Source organism: Phascolarctos cinereus, unplaced genomic scaffold (assembly GCF_003287225.1).
Source record: "Phascolarctos cinereus isolate Bilbo 61053 unplaced genomic scaffold, phaCin_HiC Scaffold_3;HRSCAF=262, whole genome shotgun sequence".
Classification (NCBI taxonomy): domain Eukaryota; kingdom Metazoa; phylum Chordata; class Mammalia; order Diprotodontia; family Phascolarctidae; genus Phascolarctos; species Phascolarctos cinereus.
Window position 1 is genome coordinate 144021087 of NW_027555736.1, and position 23661 is coordinate 144044747.

At 43.7% G+C, this 23661-nt stretch overlaps 1 protein-coding gene across 3 annotated transcripts in view; it reads left to right on the plus strand.

The window, feature by feature from the left end:
• The window catches only part of ZNF609 (zinc finger protein 609), a 223199-nt gene extending 201210 nt beyond the window's left edge, over positions 1 to 21989 (plus strand). For 2 of the 3 annotated variants that reach the window (XM_020983657.2, XM_078151206.1), the window contains exons 4-10: positions 6207 to 6294; positions 11157 to 13500; positions 14649 to 15015; positions 16372 to 16547; positions 16880 to 17096; positions 17695 to 17773; positions 18364 to 21989. In XM_020983657.2, the coding sequence (XP_020839316.1) occupies positions 6207 to 6294; positions 11157 to 13500; positions 14649 to 15015; positions 16372 to 16547; positions 16880 to 17096; positions 17695 to 17768 (3266 nt within the window). In that variant the 3' untranslated portion in view covers positions 17769 to 17773; positions 18364 to 21989. Of the gene's footprint in view, positions 1 to 6206; positions 6295 to 11156; positions 13501 to 14648; positions 15016 to 16371; positions 16548 to 16879; positions 17097 to 17694; positions 17774 to 18334 lie in introns of all 3 variants that reach the window. The other variant, XM_020983666.2, reaches the window with a different exon arrangement.
• Positions 21990 to 23661: the final 1672 nt, after the last annotated feature.

The following is a 23661-nucleotide window of genomic DNA, read 5'->3' on the forward strand; positions in this document are numbered from 1 at the left end:
TCATTCTGAGAGGCAGAAGGGAAAGGGCATTCCAAGTATAGTGAAAAGCCCACACAAAGACAGGAGATAGAATGCCATGTATAGAGAACAGCAAGAAGGCCAGTTTGGATGTAACAAAGAGTACTACACCAGGGAGGGGGATGTGAAATCTGTGTGGGAAGAGAGGTTAGAGCCAGATTGTGAATGACTTGAAATGCTGCAGAACAGAGTTCATATTTTATTTCAGAGGTGTTTGGGGGCCACTAAAGCTTCTTGAGGGGAGTGAGATGTGTGTGCACCATGGTTATGCCTATGCTTTAGGGATATTCATTTGACTTGGTGGAAAATAGATTGGAAAAGAAAGAAACTATAGCCTGGGGAATCAGTTAGGAGGGTAATGCAATAAGTCCATTTGAGAGATGTTAAGGACCTGAACTATGTATGTCCTAGTTAGCTGTGTGAGTGATCAGCAGGGGTCAGATGAGAGGTGTTGGGAAAGTAGAAGCAGCAAGACTTGGCAACTGATTAAATATAGGGAAGAAGGAGGAGGAAGAGGAAAGAGTCAAGAATGGATAAGAGAGAATGAGTTTTATTTGGGGCAAGTTGAGCTTGAGATGCCTATGGAACATCCTGGTAAAGATGTCCAATGGGTAGTTGGTTATGGAGGCAACAAAGGTCATGAGGAAAGTAAGGGCTAGATGATTTGGAAGTCATCTGCATAGAGGTGGAACACAACAATAAAATAACCTCTTTAAGTAGGGATTAATTTTGGAAGTTTGTAGCAAATATTATTCCCACAGAGTGGGTTGTTTCTGCTGACCAAGGGTAAAGAAGACCCACTTTTTAATACCTGTGACTCATTTGCGTTGTGCTCCTGTTATATACTTAGCACTGCTGTGCCTTAAGGAGGGATACAAAGGAAGGGCATGTCTCCACCCTCAAGAAGCTCACTAGTTGTTTTGGTGGGGGTCTTTTGGTTGGTTGGTTGGTTGGTTGGTTTTAGGCATCAATTTTAAGTTCTTAAGGAAGTAACTTGATAATTGTGAATTAGTCATAATATTCTGTCCTCGCTGTACATATTTAACCTTATTTGCCACAACTCTTCACAATTCTACCTCCTATCTAGTCACAGGATGGTTTTCTCATTATCAACCAAATGGTCTTGCTATTTCCTCCATTAGGAATAAATACTCTTCCCCTTTCCATTGGCCTTTAAATCTTAACAATACTTAAGGGTTCAGCCCAAGTCTCCCACCCATCTTAATTTTCTAACAATTCTGGTCCTTACTTACAAACTCCTTCTCTGACCTCCTAAAGCACTTATAACCCTTAAATCATATACAGTCTTTTATCAAGTATTCTATATTATTTTTGTTTCCAAATACAGTGTAAGCCTCATTGTGGTCTGTTAAAGGCTGGCGGAGAATAACACTTCCTTTGTATCCTCCACGATATTGAGTCTAGTGGTGGATTCGAGAGATGCTTGTTGACTGATTGTGAAAATAGTGTTCTAGGTAAATTTATGCTATTGGTATGTTTGGGAGGAAGAGATTAGCACCAGAGAGACCGATTTGACCAAAGGTTAATTATTAAGAATCTGGATAGTGACAATAAGGCTAGAGAATAGATTAATCCAAGCTAAGTTTTTAAATAAGAAATTTGATGGATTCCACAGCCAAATGACATATAAAGACAGCCCTGCTTTCTCCTCCTTCACCAGCCTACAGTTATTCCTCAGTGAGCCTAGAGCTTGTTTGCCAGTGCCCAGAGTACTCAGAATTTAGGGTTCCAGCAAGGCAGGAGGTTGCCCAGAAGGCAGCAGTACACTTGGCTGGTCTCCAGCTTTCTAGTCCCTAGTATGGAGAAGGCCCCAAAGCAGTTTAGGTTGAATGACTAATAATAAGGCAAAAGGCTTTTGTGACTAGAATTTATAGCCATTTTTTTATATCTCCCCTTTTACCAGATGCCAACCACTTTAGGGTGTCCATTGCATTTTATAGGCATGAGTCCATTTTTTGACCAGAATACTTTCATTTTGTATTGAGGTTTGATCCCAAATAAGGAATGAAAACAAGTCATTCGTTCTTTCCACACTTTTGATGCATAGTATCTAAACTGCCTGCCTTATTGTTGCTGACAAAATGAAATTGTGGACAGTCTCCCAGAACTTAGTGCTTAGGGTAAGTGAGTCCTTTAGATATGTGCAGCAGTGTTCCCAACATTGACATCCTTGGGATAAACAACTGATACTAGGACGGATTGTGTAATTAATAGGGCCGTGAGATCAGGCAGGAGGGGCTACAGGGCCTGCAAATGAAGCCTTCTTAATATTTTTATTTTAAATTAAGTTTTTATTATCTCAGTTCTGTAGCTTCTTAGGCATAATAGATTAAAAACAACATATTGAGAAATAAGATAATGCTAGAAGGAGTCAGATTGACAAAACGTTACGTAGCTCACCTCAGAAAGAGACATAATTATAAAAAAGCACAATGTAGTATTTATTTCAAGGTTTTTGTTTTTCATTGGGAGTGGGGAGGGCATGAAAATAAATGTTTGTTAACTGAAAAAAATTGAGAAAAATGAAAGGTTTTTTTAAAGCATATAGCCTTTGAGCCATAGAGTATAATAGTAAATGGCCCAGCTGACCTCATTAGTTCCTAAGGCATTATAGTTCAGTACACTAATAGACCCTGAGTTTTTAAGGAAAAATTAAATATTAAGTCCTTTGTTTAGATAAGCTCAGACTATAATTTCCCATGTAAAGTGTTATAAGTGGTAGCAAGTTTCTTATGCCAGTCCACAAAAGTCCATTCAACCCTAAGGTTAGATATATTTCTACTATACCTAAAACCATTTTTATAACATTGTTTTATTGAGTTAGTGAACTAATGGCTTCCATACCAGAGTATCCCAAGAGTCTTGATACAGTTTTAAGCTTTAACAGGCTTTTTAAGTTGAGGATTGTTTGTATTTTTTCCTGTCTTCTTGACATGTAACACATGTAACATTTTTTTCTTTTTAGAAAACATGTATCACATTTTAGAAAAATATATCCAAAGTGGGTGGGTGACTTTTTAAGTTTTGGCACTTAAAAAGGAGTATGCCAATACTTCATTGAATCTGTAGCCATAGATACTCCTTCCAGTAGTAAAGATCTCAGTTCATCCATACCTTTCCATTCTATTGATGGATTCTTGCATTTCCTCCCATGAGTCATTCATTAAAAGATTTGGGCATTATGCCAGAGTTGTCTTCTGGAACTTTAAAAATTTCGTGAGTATCAAGGCTGTCCATATGTTATCCTTTGCCTCTTTAATATAGGATTGGCCTAACTTTGCTCATTATACATTTCCTGGAAGATCTCTTGTACCACTTCTTTTACCCAAGTCATCAGTAGTAGTATGTAGTGGAAGCTAAAGCCTTATCCTATCATCTATCTCTCCATTTCCTTAGAGAGTCTGGGATCTTTAAATTTTTTTGGAGATCACAGTGTCCCAGGATTGGCAGCCATATATAATATGACTGGGAAAATACTGTTGTTTAAAAAAAAAAAGATAGGGATTTGTGTCAGAGAAGAGCTTTATGTCATTGAAAGTGGTACACACTTTCTGAAATGCCATCCAGACCACTTTCTTCACCCAGCTCATTATCCACCTGTAATGGGTATCATATATAAACTAAGTCAGTGACATTCCATTCAACTTTGCATATTAAAGGGGTGAAAACTTCAATTATGTTGAAAATTCATTCATACTGAATATATCTCATTCCCACACGATATTGAATAAGTGTATAAAATATACTATTGTCGTCTTACACATGTATATATTCCTAACACGTAGTATATGTTGGTTAATTGCTTGATGATATTTGTCTCTAGAGACTTCCTGTGAAGAACTTTATTGCTAAGCAGTAGGAAGAAGGGATTTCTGAGGTATCTTCTATAGTACCATCTCTCCCTAGCACTCAGTATAAACTTTTGTTCCATGTATACATTTTTCACATCATTTCCTGAGGATAGGATTTGATAGGGTGGTGAGATATGAAAAAAGTATGAGGGAATTAGGTCCCTCAGAAAGGGGTAGCAGAAGCTTCAAAACAGACTAACAATTTCATCAGAGGGTAGTCCTACCACACTAATCTATTTGGAGTTCTTGAGGTATTTCTGCTGTTTGTAAAGAAATGTATTTAGCTAGAATCTTTCATTGCTAAGATGAATATTTCTTAAGACCTAGCAGGAGTCATTGACTGCCTTTCCACAAGTCACTTCCTCTTCCTATGCCCCCGGGTTACTGTCTGTTAAGGAGGAAGAATGTTCACCACTCTGAAACAAAATGATGGTTAATGAGATCATGTCTGGAAGGTCCTTAGTGATTATGAGAATAACTGCATAGTGAAATACAAAGTACGATTTATCATTTATTATTTTACCATTATTCTTACCCTCAAATCAACCTTCTCTTTATAGTGTGAGCACCATTTGTAACAGGAAGCATTCCAAAATGTGGGCCTATTTTCCTCTGTTTAAACTAACCTGCTACTCTTTAGTCATCTTCTGACAGAAACAGTATCTTTCCAGTGTCATTTTCTGATCTTTTTTTCTTTCTGTGCTTCTCCTTGTTGCCTGGACTCAGACCAGCAGAGAGATTTACAGTTCAGGAAGGGGAAAAAAAAGTTGTGTGCTTTGACATTTAAACAGGCCACCCAAACCTATCTATCCATATTAGGTTTTCCCCTCCTCCCTTCTCCCCCCATCAGCACTGTGGCCTGATCTCCTTTTCCACTCATTCATTATTTCTCTGGTTTGCAGATTACACTATGAGAAATACCCAGATTTGTAAACATGTGTTCACTCCCAGCTGTTTCAGGGCTGGGAGTCACATCCGTCTTCTAATTGTGTGCCTGTTCCCTTTGCCGTTGTACTAGTCTGCCCTTGTCAATGAGATGCCTATCTCTGAGTCTTACCCTGCTCAGATAAATACATTCAATTCAATGGACTTTGCTCCTAGTCAAATTAGTTATGTAGTAATCAGAGCAGCCCATCTCTGGGAGGAAATATCCACTTGAGTTCACTCTGCTAATGGCTAGAAATCATTTAGTGTAATTGCTTTCTTTGGCAGGGGTGGGGGGGGTGGGAGGGTGCCTGAAGAGACCTGAGAAAAAGGGACTACTATTTCACTCCCTTTGGCACAGGAACCTCTCTTTAAACTTGATTATGCCTTCTGGGTACTCATTTTAGAGCCCCTCTTGCATCTGGAACGAAGTTTTTAGGTACTTACAAGAAGAGGTGATTACCTAGTGATGAAGCCAAAATTCTCTCCCACTGTAGTGTCATTAGTGATTGAGGCTTCCTGTTAAAAGAATATTTTCTTAAATTCCTTGTCCTAGCCGTGTTTAGTGAAAGCAGCCTAAATTCTCATCCCAGAAAGAACTACTTCTGTACATCCTTTTCTAGTGCCCTGCTTCCTGATCCTAGAGTCCTAATGGTCTATAGTCTGTCTTCCATACCCCCTCTCATATAAAAAAAGGGTCCTTGTGTTTCTTCTCTTGAGTTCTGTTCACTGTCACAAAGTGCTTTCTAGACTTCCTCCCTTTTAGACAATTCTGTGCTAAAGAGAAAATTAGCATAGGAGTACTGGCCCCTAGAGTTGTGTAGACAGGGCTTTGAGGCACCAAGTCTTAATAAAACATTCGGAGCCAGTGGCAAAAGATATGCTAAAGCCTGACTCTATACTTTTCTAACTCAGAATAACAAGTTTTAATGTTCAATGTCTTTGCCAGGAGGAAGTGAACTTTCACAATACATATCTCATTTGATCCTCACAACACCCTAAAACAGGTACAAAGTATTATTATCCCTTTTTGCAGATGTGGAAATTGATGCTCCGAGAAGATAGGTTGCCAAGGGTTACCCAGCTAATAAATTAGCTGAACTGGGACTCAGATTCAGTTTTTCTAACTCTTAAGTTCATTATCCCATGCTGTTTTTCATCAGCTAAAGACTTTGCCTTCAATTAAACCATATGCTTTCCAGAATGTTTTCCAGAATGAAGAAATTTGTATTTCTTCTAAGTATCTGTCATTAAAGCTAGCTCCAGAACAGCCTAAATAACCATGGCCCACTACATGAGTTACCACAATCCAGGATGCTACTGATAGACCCCATTCCCCCTGTAGTTGGAGGTTTGATATCAGCATCTGTGTCTGTCTTCTTTGTATTCCAGGCATGTTGGTGGTGAATGTGACGTGGAGGAACAAGACCTACGTGGGCACCCTTCTTGACTGCACACGTCATGATTGGGCACCCCCCAGGTGAGCTGTCTTTTTAACGTTTTAGTGAAAATCAGGTCTGATTTCTACAAATGAAGACAGATCTAAATAGAGAAATACCAATTTCTTAGGAGTGGGCCAAATTAATTGATCTTATTCAATGCCATATCAATCAAACTACCAATGAATTACTTTATAGAGCTTAAAAAAAGTAATGAAATTCATCTGGACAGAAGGTCAAGATGTTGAGAATGAATGGGGGGGGGAATGGGGAGGAAGGAAAGTTGCAGGGTGATTATCAGTACCAGTTCTTAAACACTGCTATGAAGCCATAATATATATAATCATCAAGCAAATGATACAGTAGCCTGATATTTGATAAACCCAAAGTTCCTAGCTTTGGGGGCAAGAACTCACTATTCAACAAAAACTATTGGGAAAACTGGAAAGCAGTCTGGCAGAAACTAGGTATGGAACAGTATCTCACACCACGGTGAGCTCAAAGTAGGTACATGATTTAAACATAAGGAAGTTACCATAATAAAGAAATCATCTTTCAGATCAATAGATAGGGAAAGAGCTCCTGACCAAATCATAGCGTTTTGGTTTAGGCAGAGACTTTAGCTGATGAGAGATGGCACAAGATAATGAACTTAAGAGTCAGAAGAACTGAGTCTGAGTCCCAGTTCAGCTATCTATTAGCTGGGTAACCCTTGGCAACCTATCTTCTCAGAGCATCAGTTTCCATGTCTGCAAAAAAGGGCTGTTATGATTAAATAAAATTATTTATTCATTTATTTTAAATTAATTTATTTTGAATTATCAACAATCACTTCCATATGCTTTTGAATTTTAAATTTTTCTCCCCCTTCCTCCCTACCTCCCTCCCCAAGGTGCTGCACAATCTGATATAGGTTATATGTATACATTCCTATTAAACATATTTTCACATTAGTGATATTGTAAGTAAGAATTAGAACTAATAGGAGGAACCACCAGAAGGAGGAAGCAAAACACAACTGAAGAAAAAAAATAACAAATAGTATGCTTTGATCTGCCTTCAAACTCCATAGTTCTTTCTTCTTTGTGGATAGCATTTTCCATCATGCGGCCTTTGGAGATGTCTTAGATCCTTGTATTGCTGAGAAGGTTTAGGTCTATCAATATTATTCATCATACAATGTGGCTGTTACTATGTGCAACGTTCTCCTGGTTCTGCTCACTTCACTCGGCATCAGACCATACAAGTCTTTCCAGGTTTTTCTGAAGTCAGCCTCTTCATCATTTCTTATAGCACAATAGTATTCCATTACATTCATATACCACAACTCGTTCAACCATTCTCCAGTTGATGGGCATCCTCTCAATTTCCAATTCTTTGCCACCACAAAAAGAGCTGCTATAAATATTTTTGTACAAGTGGGTCCTTTTCCCATTTGTATGATCTCTCTGGGATATAGCCCTAGAAGTGCCATTGCAGGGTCAAAAGGTATACACAGATTAGATAAAATTTTAAAAGTTTTCTCATGAACAAAACCAATGCAGCTCAAATTAGAAGAGAGACAGGAAATGGGGGAGGGGAGGCTCTAAGATTCTCATTTCTAAGATATTTAGGGAATTGAATTAGTTTATAAGACTAACAACTATTCCATTCCACAAATAATAAGTATTCAAAAGATATGAATAAACAGTTTTCCAGAGGAGAGTAATCCAAACTGTCAATAACTATATGAAAAAATGCTCTAAATTACTAATAATTAGAGAATTACAAATTAAAACCTTTTTGAGGTATTATTTCATACCCATCAAAATGCAAAATTGCCAAAAAGAGAAAATGACATACTGGAGGGTCCATAGGAAGACCAGTATATATATTAATACATTGTTGGAGCTGTGAACTAGTCTAGCTGTTCTGGAAAGGAAATGAGAATTATACCCACAAAGCTATTAAACCGTGCATACCCTTTGACTCAAATAGCATTACTAAATCTGTGTCCCAGAGTGATCAAAGAAAGAGGAAAAGGACCTAGCTGTACAAAAATATTTATAGCAGTGGCAAAGAATTGTAAACTGAGAGGATGCCTATCAGTTGAGGAATGGTTGAATAAGTTAGGACATATGAATGTGATGGGATACTATATAATGAAGAGGGGGTGGTTTTGGAGAAACCTGGAAAGATTGATATGAGCTGGTACAGAGTGAAGTGAGCAGAACCAGGAAAACAGTTTATACAATAAGACCAATATTATTGTAAATATAAACAACTTTGGAAGATTTTTGAACTCTGATCAACACAGTAACCACAATTCCAGAGGACTCATGATGAAACGTATCACCTACCTTCAGGTAGAAAGGTAATGGACTCAGAGTACAGATTGAGGCTTTTTTTTTTTAAACATAGATAATGCAGGAATTTGTTTTGTTTGACTGCACGTGTTTGTAATGAGTTTTGTTTTTCCTTGTCATGGAGAGATAGTGATGTGGGAGGGAAAAAATTAAGGGCTGAAAATAAAACTGAATTTTAAAAAAAAAGAAAATTAAGTGTGACTGTCTCTGAGGATTGGAGCTGGGCAGATAGCAAGATCTCTGCCCTTTCCTGGACCTTGTTCTTTGTGACCTTTATCCAGCCTGTATTCTCTATACCCCATAAGCCTAGCTTCTCATACCCATCTGGTGACTAGGCAACAATGCAGATCATCTACACAGTTGTTTAACTTTCACTGTTTATTGAGATTCCATTTCTTCTTTCTCATAGGCAGCGAAGGTTGACTACCTCCCTTGTTTCATGGTAGATAAAAGGAGTGGTTCATCCAACAGGAATAGGTCTGCATGTTGCACTTCAGATTTAATATGTATTTCTCTGAAGCAAACATAAAGGAAGAAAAACAGTATGATGCTATGATTACAAAGTAATGTTATGCCCTCTAGTAGAATGTAAGCTCCTTGAAGGCAGGAGCTGTTTTCATTTTATCTTTGGTATCCCTAGTGCAGGGCACATAGACCCTTAATAAATGCATGCTGAATTTAATTGAATTGAAAATGCTATGACAGCTTAAAGACGTCACAACCAACAACAGACCATTCAACAACCATTTAAAAACTAAGTAGATTAGATCTTAAAATTTTCAAGAATAAGAAATCAGAGAAATCTTATCAAAATCTTTTGCTAATAATGTTGGTGAGTTCTTGTCCGTACACTTTTTTAGGCTGACTACTCTTACTGTATAATGTGTAGTATGGTGTGTAGTAAATAGTAGTTGAATAATGTTCACTGACAGTAGGTTTCTTCAGATGGCCCAGCATGAGTTGTTCAGTGAGACATAGACTCTTATCTCTCAGCTTACTGGGGCAACATAGATAGGGAACATTAGACTTTAAACACAATACCTCTCATATTCCCCTGGCATATGATAGTGGTCATTTAGCCTCCTTGAGTCCTGTTTCAGCAAAAGGCCCCTCCTAACCTGTTCCTGTGCCCTGTTTAGGTAAAAAGCTAGGAGATCAGGAAAATGCCCTTACACTCCACCTAACCAACAGCTGTTCCATGGAATATACAGTAATATTCCCCAAAGGAAAGTGTTTGAAAGGTTTCTTCAGCCCGTGGTGTGGTGACTTCGATAGTCCTTCCCAGTTCTCAGAGAAATTAGACAATGCTGTGTGCTCTTTAGAAGCCTGGCAATTGGAAGCTGCTCATAGACTAATTACCAGTTCAGCAGATAGATGGAATCCAGGCAGCAAATTAAGCCATTTCCAAAAAAACTGTTGGAGCTATAAATAGTAACAGGACACAAGCTTCCTGTTCTTTTGAATCTGGGAGGAAAGGTCATAGCAATACTCTGGGAAAAGAAAACCAAAATACTCTTCAAACCCCACCTTACTTAGTTCTTATCACAGGCAATGTTCAGAGTACCTTGAAAGAGCTCCTGTGGGGTCAGTCAGTCAAAGAGGGGTCCATCCTGGGTAGAAATTTCTAAATATATGAACTCCACCTCCTTGTTCAGAGCTTTCTTCATAGTATGAAGTATAGCTTCACTTCATAGTATGGCACTTTGAGGAAAGTACAGGATGCTAGGTGGTGCAGTGTATAAAAAGCACTAGGCCTAGAATTAGGAAGGCCTGAGTTCAAATCTTGCCTCAGACACCTACTGTTTTCCCTTGAGCAAATCACCTAACCCTACTTGCCTAAATATAGGCATAATAGTATCAACCTCCCAGACTTGTGAAGATCAAATGAGATAAAGTACATAGCATAGTGTGTGACACATAGTAGCTGCTACATAAATGCTAGTGATGATGGTGATGACAGTGTAGTCATGGTTAGCCAGTAAAATTCCATGACTTTGTATATGCTGATTGGAGAATAATTGATAACCAGCTAGGTTTTCAGAGCTTAGTAGTGTGCTACAGACTGAGAACAACAATGCCCCCCAGCCACTGTTATTTAGTGAGGGTGAAAGCCTCCCTTGGAGAGGAAGCTAGGAAGGCTCTTGTTCTTTTCTGTGTCTGTGCTGTACCTTAGTTATGGTCAGCTGGCCCCCAGCTAGGAGCCAGAGCTCTGCTCCAGCACAGCAGTTACACTGGCTTCCTGTTCCTAACAACAGCTGTTTGCTTCTTAGGCAGCCGTGTGGTGCAGTGGATAGAGCTCTGGGCCTGCAGTCAGGAAGCTCAGATCTGGCCTCACACATGTCCTAGCTGTATGACCTTGGGCAAATCATTAAGCTCTGTTTACTTCAGTTTCCTCAACTGTAAAATGGGGATAACAACACTCAGGGTTGTTGTGAAGATCAAATGAGGTCATAGTTGTAAGATGCTCTTTAGCACAGTGCCTTGTACATAGTAGGTGCTATAGAAATGCTAGTTATTGCTTCTGTTATTGTTACTATTTTGTTACTGCTGCTACTTAGGTTCTGTGACTCCCCCACCAGCGACCTGGAGATGCGCAACGGCCGAGGCAGAGGTAAGCGCATGCGTCCCAACAGCAACACACCTGTAAATGAGACCGCTGCAGCTTCCGACAGCAAGGGGACCAGCAACAGCAGCAAGACGCGGGCGGGGGCTAATAGCAAAGGCCGCCGGGGCAGCCAGAACTCCTCGGAGCACCGCCCCCCCCCAAGCACGGCCACTGAGGATGTCAAGGCCAGCCCTTCCTCTGCCACTAAGCGGAAGAATAAACCCCTCTCTGACATGGAGCTGAACTCTAGCTCTGAGGACTCCAAAGGGAGCAAGCGAGTCCGAACCAACTCCATGGGCTCCGCCCCTGGACCTCTTCCTGGGGTCAAGGTAGAACCTGCCATCTTAGATAGAAATTGCCCCTCCCCAGTCCTCATTGACTGCCCCCACCCAAACTGCAACAAGAAATACAAGCACATCAATGGACTGAAGTACCACCAGGCCCATGCACACACAGATGATGACAGCAAGCCAGAAGCCGATGGAGACAGTGAATATGGGGAGGAGCCCTCCCTGCACACAGACCTTGGAAGCTGTAATGGTGCCTCTGTCTCTCAGAAAGGCTCCCTATCCCCCGCCCGCTCTGCCACCCCAAAAGTCCGACTGGTAGAACCCCATAGCCCCTCTCCTTCAAGCAAATTCAGCACAAAGGGCCTCTGTAAGAAGAAACTGGGTGGGGAAGGGGACACAGACCCAGGGGCTCTGTCCAATGATGGCTCTGAGGATGGTCCCTCAGTAGTGGATGAGACAAGCAATGATGGCTTTGATTCACTGGATAAGAGATGTTTGGACAAAGACAAATCTAAAAAATCTTCTAGTTCAAAACCTGAAAAGATTCCTTCCAAGAGCTTAAAGTCAGCCCGTCCCATTGCCCCTGCTATTCCCCCTCAGCAGATCTACACCTTCCAGACTGCCACCTTCACAGCAGCCAGCCCAGGTTCTTCCTCTGCTTTGACTACTACGGTCGTCCAGGCTATGCCCAACAGCCCACAGCTTAAACCCATTCAACCTAAGCCTACTGTGATGGGAGAGCCTTTCACTGTCAACCCTGCCCTGACCCCAGCCAAGGACAAGAAGAAGAAAGAAAAAAAGAAGAAGGAGTTGAAGGAACTTGAAAACCCTCTGACTCCTGGAAAGGTTTGCCGAGCTGAAGAAGGCAAGAGCCCATTCAGGGAGTCATCCAGTGATGATCGGACCAAAAGTGAGGGGCTCCTTAATGGCTCATCAGACCCTCACCAGAGTCGGCTGGCCAGCATCAAAGCTGAGGCAGATAAGATCTACAGCTTTACAGATAACGCCCCCAGTCCCTCCATTGGCAGCAGCAGTCGATTGGATAGCACAACTCCTGCCCAGCCCATGACTCCCCTGCATGTGGTCACTCAGAATGGAGCAGAAGCTGGTTCTGTTAAGAACAATAGTCCTGCATACTCTGACATCTCAGATGCTGGAGAGGATGGGGAAGGCAAGGTGGACAGCGTCAAATCAAAAGACCCTGATCAGTTAGTCAAAGAAGGGGCTAAGAAAACTCTTTTTCCCCCTCAGCCCCAGAGCAAAGACTCTCCCTATTACCAAGGCTTTGAGACCTACTACTCTCCAGGCTACCCACAGTCCAGTCCAGGGACTCTGAACCCCACCAGCCAGACTGGAGTGGATAGCCAGTCATTGAAGGTGAAGAAGGACGAGGAACCTGAGAATACTGAGGCAAAAGTAAAGAATGAGGGTTGTGAAGATAAGAAACCAGAGCTGAGCAGTTCAAGTCAGCAGCCTTCTGTCATTCAGCAGCGCCCTAACATGTACATGCAGTCATTGTATTATAACCAGTATGCTTATGTTCCCCCCTACGGCTACAGTGACCAGAGCTATCATACCCACCTTCTCAGCACCAACACAGCTTACCGCCAGCAGTATGAAGAACAGCAGAAGCGCCAGAGCTTGGAACAGCAGCAGCAGCGGGGGCTGGAGAAAAAGGTGGAGCTGAGCCTGAAGGAGCGAGAGGCTGCTCTCAAGGAGGAGTGGAAACAGAAGCCATCAGTTCCACCGACACTCACCAAGGCCCCAAGCTTGACAGACCTTGTGAAGTCGGGGCCTAGTAAGGCCAAAGAGCCAGGGGCTGATCCTACCAAGTCAGTCATCATCCCCAAGCTGGAGGACTCCTCTAAACTCCCCAGCCAGGCAGCTGAGGGACTCAAGGTGAAACTGAGTGAGGCCAGCCACCTGGGCAAGGAGGCCTCAGACTCCAAAGTAGCCACCGAGTGTGGCCGGCAGACAGACGTGGATCCAGTGCTCTGGTACCGACAGGTAACTCACTGGAAGTCTTTTCTTATTTGACAGCCTCTTCATCCTTTCCCTCCATACCCATTCCTGTCCCTATGTTCATTTTGCTCTCGTGCAAGAACTGCACAAACATGGTGTCTCTAAGAGGTTGATGAGACCGGTAGACTTACTCACTTTTGTGTAGTACTCCATATTTGGAAAGCTATTACATCACCTCTTTTGAGTCTTCTAACACCTAGGGAAGTACCTAAGGCAAGGACTCTTGATTTTTATTTGATAGAGGCAGGATGGGAGAGTAGAAAAAGCAGTAGCCTTGGTTTTGCCACTATCTTAACTATGTCACCTTGAGTTAAGTCACTTTCCATATCTGAACCTTGTTTGTTTCTTCCTCTATAAGCTAAGGGGACTGGACTTGGTGATTTCTGAGATCCCATCGATCTCCAAAATTCTGTGGTTCTCTAATACTTACGTGATATGCCCAAGGTCATACAGCAGTTTGGTAGCAGATCTTGGGGTAGAGACAGGTCTCCTGACTACTAGTCTAATGTTCTTTCAACTGTACCAAACTGTCATCATATGTTTGAAAATTCTTTATTCTCATGAATTTGGCCTCCCACCTTCTCTGTGAAGTGCAGTGGTAATAATTCTCCCATTCTCTATTCACTGCCGACAAACAGAATTGGAACTAAGAATTTACCTTGCCCCCTTGAGTTAGAATATCTTCCATCCCCTGGATTAACAGATGAGCAACTTTTCCCCCCACTTTTGTGTTCACTGCTCTTTCTCTCTTTCCCAACTTACACACTCATACTTTTCTCCTCTGTGAGAGAAGGATCAGGAATGACCCAGAATACCTATTAAAAGAGCATCCCTATTTTTAGATGTTTTCCTAAATTGTCTCTTTTGGCCTTATTTGCCCTATTGATGTGGAATCTCTTCTTTTGCTTTCTTTTGACCTTTGTTTCTTTTCCTTTATCTTTGTCTCTTGCATAAGAATGGAGTGGGGGGGTGGGGTCTGAGTTAAGGTGTTAGGGGAGAACAATAAAGGCCAACATTGCCTTGTTCTTTCCCTGTAATCTGCTGATCTGTCCTGGTGTCTCCACTCTGACCAGGGCCTAAATCAGGTTTCTTTCTCTCAACTCCATCCAACCACTAACTGCTGGTTGTTACAGGAGACGGAACCTCGAATGTGGACATATGTTTATCCTGCCAAGTACTCAGATATCAAGTCAGAAGATGAGCGGTGGAAGGAGGAGCGGGACCGAAAGTTGAAGGAGGAAAGAAGTCGGAGTAAAGACTCTGTCCCTAAGGAAGATGGGAAAGAGAGCACAAGTGGAGACTGTAAACTGCCCTCCTCTGAAGAGTCCCGTCTTGGGGGAAAGGAGCCCCGGCCCAGCGTCCATGTGCCTGTGTCTTCCCCTCTCACCCAGCATCAGTCTTATATTCCCTATATGCACGGCTACTCTTACAGCCAGTCCTATGACCCAAACCATCCCAGCTACCGAGGCATGCCTGCCGTCATGATGCAGAACTACCCAGGTATGGCATCAAAACATCAGTTACTATTCCCAGGGAAATAGAAGTACAGATTTAAAATTGTTTGCCTGACTGGTCCTTAACATGGTCAGGGATAGTTTAGATGACATCTCATTCATAAAGGTGTCTTCTTGTAAGGTCCTACCCAGAACTGGCTGCCAGTGCTCTCCAGCCAGATTGTCCTGATTACCACTTGTAAGAACTATTCACCATCCCTCCTCCCTTGCCTCAGTTACCTAATTGGCATTTGTTTATGCCCATTGGTGACTGAAGAGAAAAACCTCTATCACGACCACTTTCCCTCAAAAACAGGCAGAGGTTTGCATTTTGGTTCAGGAGGTACTTATTTTTAGCCTATACAGTGTGCAGGGCACTTGGGGGTCTTTAAAAAGAGTAAAAGAGGGGACAGCTAGGTGGTTCAGTGGATAGAGCACCAGCCCTGGATTCAGGAGGACCTGAGTTCAAATGCGGCCTCAGACACATAACACTTACTAGCTGTGTGACTTAACCCCATTGCCTAGACCAAAAACAAAACAAACAAACAAAAAAAGTAAAAGATAATCTCAGACCTCGGGGTACAGCTCAACATAAGAAATTGAGGATGAACCTATGCAGCGTAAGTAGTGAGTGCGGTAGAGTGAGTAGATGTTCAGAAAAAGCAAAGAACGATGTGGCATTTTAATCCAGTCAGCCCCTATACAGAACCTCCCTAATCGATAGGAAGAACACTAGGTAGAAAATAAGTCCTTCGTTATGATGTTTGTTGACTTGACTTATATACAACTTATTGCCTGTTGGTTTCCAGTATTGTAGGCCCTTGTCAAGTAAAATGCTTCTGAAGCCTCTGAGAAATGTCTTAGTTGCCATAGCTTTCTCTTACCCCTCACACCCCAGTTTGTCCTAGATCATAGCCGTACAAAATCATTCATGGTTAAGACATTTCAAGGCAGACTTAGAAATAGCCAGGTTTTTAAGCAGATGCAATACAATTCCTTTCTTTCTTCCTTTTTCAACCCCTAACCCTCTTCCAAGAGTTCTTGGCATGAGTCCATGGAGAAGTTGCCTGGAGGAAAGCAAATGAATATCTCTTTGGGGCCAGTATCCCTTGCCTCTTAGAATTGTGTCAGCATTTTTCCTCCCAGGGGAGTTTAAGTTTTAGCTAAGTTAGTTTGATTGAGGAGCTCCAGAGGGTTGTACCTCTCCCCTACCAGCCAACCAGGACAACCGAACAGTCTTAGCCATAGAAGTGTGGTACTACCCTGCTGAGTATCATTTGAGCCAAATCCAGTGCAGCTGGTACCCAGGGACCCAGCCTCCCCAAAGATTCCCCCTGCCTCATGCCTGTTTCTGCTATCCTAGGTTCCTACTTGCCCTCCAGCTACTCCTTTTCCCCATATGGTAGCAAGGTCTCAGGGGGTGAAGATGCTGACAAGGCAAGAGCCAGCCCCAGTGTGAGCTGCAAGTCCAGCTCAGAGTCCAAGGCCCTGGACATCTTGCAACAGCATGCCAGCCACTACAAGAGCAAGTCTCCCACGGTAAGAGCTTTGATGGCATTGGCAGAGCCATGTAGACCCAATCCCGTAGAGGAAAGGTGATTTGGGCCACAATTGAACTTGGTTGGACCCACCAGGGACACCTCCCCTTGTTCTGAGGCTCTCTGAAGCTTCAGGATTTAAGTATAGTCCCCAAGCTTCTTCCTCATTCCCTAGGTTCCTGCCTGATTGAACTCAGCAGGAAGTCCTGAGTGGCTTTGGTATCCCCTGCCTTTCCCATAGCCGTGTGTGTGTGTCTGTGTGTGTGTCTGTGTGGCTGGCTGGCTGTCTATCTTTCTCATTTGGGGGCATTTGTTGTTTGCTTTCCCTTCCAGATAAGTGAGAAGGCTTCTCAAGAAAGAGACCGAGGAGGCTGTGGGGTAGTAGGGAGTGGAGGAGGCTGTAGCAGCGTCGGGGGAGCCAGTGGGAGTGAGAGGAGTGTAGACCGGCCTCGCACCTCTCCCTCTCAGCGCCTGATGTCCACACACCACCACCACCACCACTTAGGGTACTCACTCCTCCCTGCACAGTATAACCTGCCCTATGCAGCAGGTGAGCCCTGGCCTCCCCTCTACCTACCTTTTTACATGCACATCTAAAACCACTGACCATTGGAGGTGCCTGCCCACAAGGCACCTACCCTGGATCTTTAAACTTCTTGTAGAGCTCTGGAACCCTCCCCAGTCGAGAAGGGAACTTATGCACATGGGTTCTGTTCTCAACTCCATTATGGGTTGCCTGTATGACCTTATGTAAGTCACTTAATCTTTCAGGCTCTGTTTTCGCACATGTAAAAGGAGGAAATTGTATTAGGTGATGTGTGAGGTCCTGTTTAGCTCTAACATTCCATGACAAAGGTAAATGGAAGCATTTCCTTCTCCCCTGAAGCTCTTAGGTTAGGTCCAGACTCCCAAAATGTAGGCCCTTTAAGTTTAGACAAGATAAAGGAGTAGACTCCCCAAGAATGGGGAAAAATAATTGGTCATCTTGGCTTCCATCACCCACCAAACCTAGTGAAAAGAGAGTGTTCCTTTTGTAGAACACAGAATTTGGAAAAACAGACTCTAGTGATCCCGCTGAAGTGGGGAAGGGGAGGCAGTTACAGGTCCTCAGGAAGATTGGTCTGTAACCCCCACTCCTTCTCCTCCAGGTCTTTCTTCTACAGCCATTGTGGCCAGCCAGCAAGGCTCAGCTCCCTCACTCTACCCACCCCCCCGGAGGTGAGAATGGTAGGTACTTCATATAGACAGGGAACAATAAGGCATGTTTGGGTTTCTAGAAACTCTTGGGGAGGGCCCCTGGCTAGAAAGTGAACTTGATTCATTTATTAAGATTCCTTTACAATCTCAAGAATAGGAAGGCTAGTTATAGTATGATAACAATGTCTTTCATATAATTAAGCCTTGGCCAAGCCATTTGCTCCTGGGAAAAACAGCTATGAGAAGTTTGCGTGTGTAGTGGAAAAATCTACTGGATTTGGAGCCAGAGGGTCTGGGTTTAAATCCTAGCTTTGCAGTTTAGTATCTATGTGACCCTAGGTAAGTCAGAGTTTTTCTGGGTTATTTTATTCATCTGCAAATTGAGTGGGTTAATGATCTCTAAGGTCCCTTCCACATATGTCTTCTAAAACTTAAGAATAATTGCTCTGACTGATAGGAGAAACCATAGGGGAGAAATCTTTAGTCCCTTCCCCTGTTCCTGGGGTTATCTCAGGAAACCTAAGATTCCAACACCAAACACTTTTCCAACTGATTTTTTTTTTCCTGGGATGCCACCTTGTGGCTTGTCAGCTGCTGAACATCCATGTCTCCTCTGGCAGGACCTGAAGCTCTGGGATAATGTGGGCTCCAAGGCCGGTGACCCAAGGAGGTGCTGGAGGTGCCATTAGACATCAGTTGAATGGTGTTGATCATCCTGTTGGCCATTCTCACGGAGACTGGAGGCAGATCCTTGGCAATCTCCCCTCCACCAGACCCCTGGACTCCCTGTCCCTCCTCTCCTCCTTAGGAGCTGGAGAGCTGGTACTTAGCAAAAGTATTTATTCTCTTGGCCGCAGTGACTGTTGTGGTCACAGCAGGGGTAAAGGCATCGGTTATAATCTGGGGGCATTGCTTCAGGCCCAGGGAAGTCACTGCTCCATTTCCTGAGCCCCCTCTCCAACCAAGAGACCCCATCACAGTCACCCTCAGGGGACACACCCTGGATACCAGGGGGGGGTCTGAAGAAAGCGTGGCAATCACACCCCCATCTCTACCACCACCAGACCTTTCATCTCCCCTGAAGATGGGGCTCCAGGGGCTGGAAGCAAGCAGAGGAATTAGAATCTCAGGAAAGAAATTTTAGGGCTGTTTTCTCTGTGATTGTGAAAACAAAGTCGTCAGAAATGAAGATCCCTTCTCTCCCTTCCCTATGCACATATGTGTGTGCCTGTGCTCAGAGCCTAACCGGTACAGGAACACCATATCCCCACCCAGACGACCCAAGAGGGAGGCTTCTGTATTTTGAGGTTTCTATACCCTTAACCCCCAGCACCAGCACAGAGCCCACCTACTGGATCCCCCTGGGAGAGCTGGGAACTGTAATTTGAGTTTCAGCAGGGCCTATCAAATGGAGCCTTCTCCCCTATCCTTCCTCCTTTTCATGGTCCTGCTGTTTGTCTCCCAATTCCTTTTCCTTTTTTTCACCTTTCTTTGTTTTTAGCGTTCCTCCTGTTCCTCTCTTCAGGGAGTTCCACCCTCACCTCTTTTTGCCCTCCCGGTGCCCAGCTCCCAGGCAGAGAAAAATATCCCCTACTTCTGATATGGGAAACCTGGGGTCCTTCAGGGCCTAGAAACTCTGAAACCTGCCTTTTCTTCCTAGGGTAGCACTAGGGAGACAGCCCCTGGAGTACCCAGAAGATCTCGGAGACACTGTCCACAGTCAGCCATCTCTGTGTCCTCCTCATGTAGGGCTCTGCACACGTGCAGCCCTCGTCCCTTTCTGTACATGTGTACTTGATTTTATAGAACTCTCTAACCTCCATGTGTGCCAATATAAGCCGTGTTTATATGTAACACACGTCTATTTTATAGGGGTTCTTGGCTGGGGAGGTTTGTTGGACCCTAGGCCCTTAAGAAAAGAGGTTTTGAAGATCAGAGATTCATTCTCCCTCCCCTTCCCCCTTTGATGGGGAACTCCAGCCAGCATTGAGCCTGCTGCCTTGCCTCTGGAACATGTGGACCACAGGGGGCAGGGTAGCTGTGCTTAAAGGACCTCTAAGGATGTTGCTTCCAGAGATCAGCCTCTGAGTTCAACCCTTAGGCTCTTTGAGGAAACTTGTTTGGGGTTATTTCTTCCCTGTCTTTTCCCCTTGGGCCTCTGGGAGAGAGGCCAGGACAGGCTGGATAGAGGAAAGCTTTTTGTGACCTGAGTGCCAGAAGGAAGCAGCTGGGAATAGGAACCTGGCTCTGACTCCTAGGGTAGCAGGGTTATTGGGGCAAGCACAATACCCAGCTGAGATTGTTTTCTAAGAATTATGGGGATCCCTGGCAGTAGAAAAGATGGGGCAGTCGGCCTACAGGGCTTTCCTCTTCGGGAATCTGTGCCTCTCCCTTCACCGTAGATGGGTATGAAGCCTCCTTCCTCTGCAAAGCTGCTATTTTCAGACCTCATTGCAGGCCATCAAGCAGTCACCCTGTCCCCCTAATTATTCTCCCTACTTTATACTGCTCCCAATAGGCTGTGCTTGGAGCAGTGACTTCCCTTCAAGGAGGCTGCTGGACTTGGGTCCAGGTCCCCTCCCCTGAGACCAGCCACCACTCAAGAGCTCATTCTGGGGCCTAGTCTGCATTGTAACTTCCCAGGCTGCTGTGGGGCTGAGCCAGTGGCCCATCTCACTGTTCTGTTTGTTTTTAAATATTGTTGTGTGTTTTGTATCTGTGGCGCCGGCCTGCGGCGTGCTCTGTACATACTGTAAAGAGGAATTGTTTGGAAATTGTTTGGGGTAGTTTTCTTTCCCATTGGGCGGGCATGGCCCCAAACTCTTGCTCCATCTGTCTCACTCTGTAACATAAGAGACGAGGTAGCTGGTGGATCAGTGGGATGGGCTCGGGGTTCTTCAGAAGGGAACAGCCTTTTCTCTTTATTTTCTTTATTATTAAACTAATGTTTGGCTCTTTAATCCCTATATCCAAGACCTTCCCCTCAGTATCAGGGAGGAAGGGCTCAAAAGAAAAGATGGCAGCAAAAGCAGGCAACATGCTTCTTCCCATTCCCAGACTCCTGGCCTTTGCCAGGCCCAAGCTTCTCTCCCTATCCTGCCAGTCACATTGTGGTAGCAGGTATGAGGCTGCTAACTTGGAGGAGATGAAGTTGAAGAAAAAAGTTAAGTGGAGGGTTTGTACTCCTACCTCAGGCCTCAGGACTTCCAGGCACAATTGGGACCATTGAGAAAACCATAACATTCTTTATGTTTGAGAGACTATAGTAAGGATTCCCCTTGGGGGCCAGGGGGGTGGGGGTGGGAGCCAAGAACCCAGGCCAGAGCAAACCAAGTTATCTTTGCACAGGGCTGCAAAGATACTGCTTATTGGAGTTCCCCATTGAAAGAAGGCTTTAGAAAGCTTTGAGAAGCTGTGAAGAAAGGGGGAAAGGGGAGAAGGTTTTAACAAGGCCTGGGACCTGTCCCTAGCCTACCCATCAAGCTGAGGGCAGCACTGAATTCCCACTTGCAATGACTAGGGCTGTGATTTGAGGGTTAGTCTGTTTATTCCTCCTTATCCTTATGTCCCAGCTCTGCAAGACACCCAGTTAGTACCAAGATAAAAGTTACAAAGGGGAGTGTGAGAATGCAGCCCCTTCTCTCACTCCTTAGATAGGGTGAGGGAGGTCAATGGGGAATTCACAGAGGGAATAGAGCCTGTTTCCCTACAGGCTTTGAGAAGGGAATTCTCCGTCAGCTGTTGCTCTGCCTTCTCTGACCCCAGGACCCAAGAGCTGCTCTGAAGCCTCTCAAAGACTATGACCAGGCAATTAGCAGGCTCCGAGATAATGGGGCCTACTTTGCTATTTGTGGTGGTACCGGGGAAACCCAAGAACTTCTGTTTAGCCCATAGCCAGGGGGCTATCCCAGGATGAACCCTCCCTCCCCCAGGTCCCTTTATTCAGCTCCTTTCCCCAGCCCAACTCCTTGCTATGGTATTCAGCCCATTGGGAAAAGGTTGGACCTGGCAAGGAGGGGCAGTGTTGCTGTTTATAGCTTGTTCCATTGGAGTTGCTCTGTTGGGTTTGATTTCAGTCTTCCTGATTCTTCCCTTCTGTAAAGTGTACATTACCAAGTTCCTTGTTTTTTTATATATATATAAATATATATATATATATATATATATATATACAAACTGTACTCTTTTTGCCTTTGTACATTCAGGCAAGAAGAGAAAATAAATCTTTTTAAGAGACAATCACAAACCTGTGAGGGCTGCTGGTTATTTCTCCCAAGTGTGTGCCACAGAGCTGCACTCAGCTACTAGTGTTCCCCAGACTGGTTCACCGCACACACACTCCGTGTTTGGATCCTTACCCCTCCTCTCCTCCCATTTTGATTCACGTTCATAGTCTTCTCTTATGGTTGGTGACAGGCTATGTATCTGGTACCCTCCAAAGCTTTGGGTGGGTCAGTGCAGATGTTCACCTTTTCCTACCCCAAAAAAAGTTCTCCCACCTTTTTCACAACCTCTTCTTTTTTCACCATTAGGCCCCAACTCCCAAAGTGCTGTGGAGCATTTGGGTACTTGGGTACATCCCGACTCCAGGGTTGTGACAGTGGAGATTAATTTATGATAAAGCTGTGCAGCTAACTGGGAACTACAATTTGGACTGTAAAAACCTATCCAAAATTTAGGCTTGTAAACTTTTGGGGATGAATAAGGAGCTCTTTGTCTACTGACTCCTGCCCCAATAAAATGTCTAGCCCATAGGGTGACTCTGTGATCACTGCAGCCCAAAGAATAACTTACCTGCTGTAGATGTCTCGTTCTGAACAATCTCAGGTCTACTATAAAGAGCAACTGAAGGCTGTGAGTAGTGATTAGTCAACTATTAAATACACCACAGGGCAGTGGACCAATCTAAAGTTTAGGCTCAAGAGAGCCCATTTCCCAGCTCTTGTTTTTTCCTCTATGGCTATTTATCTTTCTCCCTTACCCCTAGTTGACCATGATATAGAATTGAAGTTGATTTTTAAAATATTGAATAAAGCTTTGTGACCCTGTTCATAATTTTAAAAACCAGTGAGTTTAATGTCATCTCTTACTCCAGAGAGGGAAAAAACTTTTTTTCCAAAAATTGCTTAAGTGGCCCTTGGTTGATTTCTTTTTTTTTTTAAGTCAGTGGCCCTCACAGGGGAAAAAAAGTTCCCCATTCTTGCCTCAAAAGGATTGCCTTACCTAGTGTACAAAGTTCCACTATCTAGACCTGTCTAAGAGGAGCCACCAGAAGAGGGCAGCAAACTCCTGAGAATCGTCTTAATCCAGCCCACTTCTTGCCTCTGTCTTGGGAAGGAGAGGACCTAAGATTTGGGTCATTGCTCCAATTCCTGCCCATCCTTAGTGGTACTGACTCCTGCTCCCTTCCCCCATTTTCCTTATTTCAGCATTACAGCCCCAGTTTTCCTTTGTACGAGGTTTAAGTTTAGCTTCTCAGTCAACATTCACCTGTAGGCTCTTGGTACTGCCCACCCTATAGCCAACTACCCCAGAGTTTCTTTGGATGAATTTGTTCAGCACCAGCCAGCTCTGTGCCTTCCTAAGTCAAAGCAAATGGCTTCAAGGCCATTCCTGCTCTGGCAGTATACCTTTGGGCAGTTCTACATAATGAGCAATAGGGTCCAGAAAATAGAGGAAAATAAGTTATGGAAGGAGAAATGTGAACTGGGCAAGAAAGTGAAATATCTCAATCTCAAGCTAGATATTATACAGCAGCACCTAGCAGAAAACCTAGGCCTAGCTTGGGGCATTGGAAAAGTTGGAGGGGGCGGTATTCATACTGTTCTTGGGAAGGGAGAAGCATTAACAAAGGAAGATCAGGAATCCCAGTAGAGGAATAAAAGGGCCTGCAAATTAGAAATTAAAATGGAGACTAG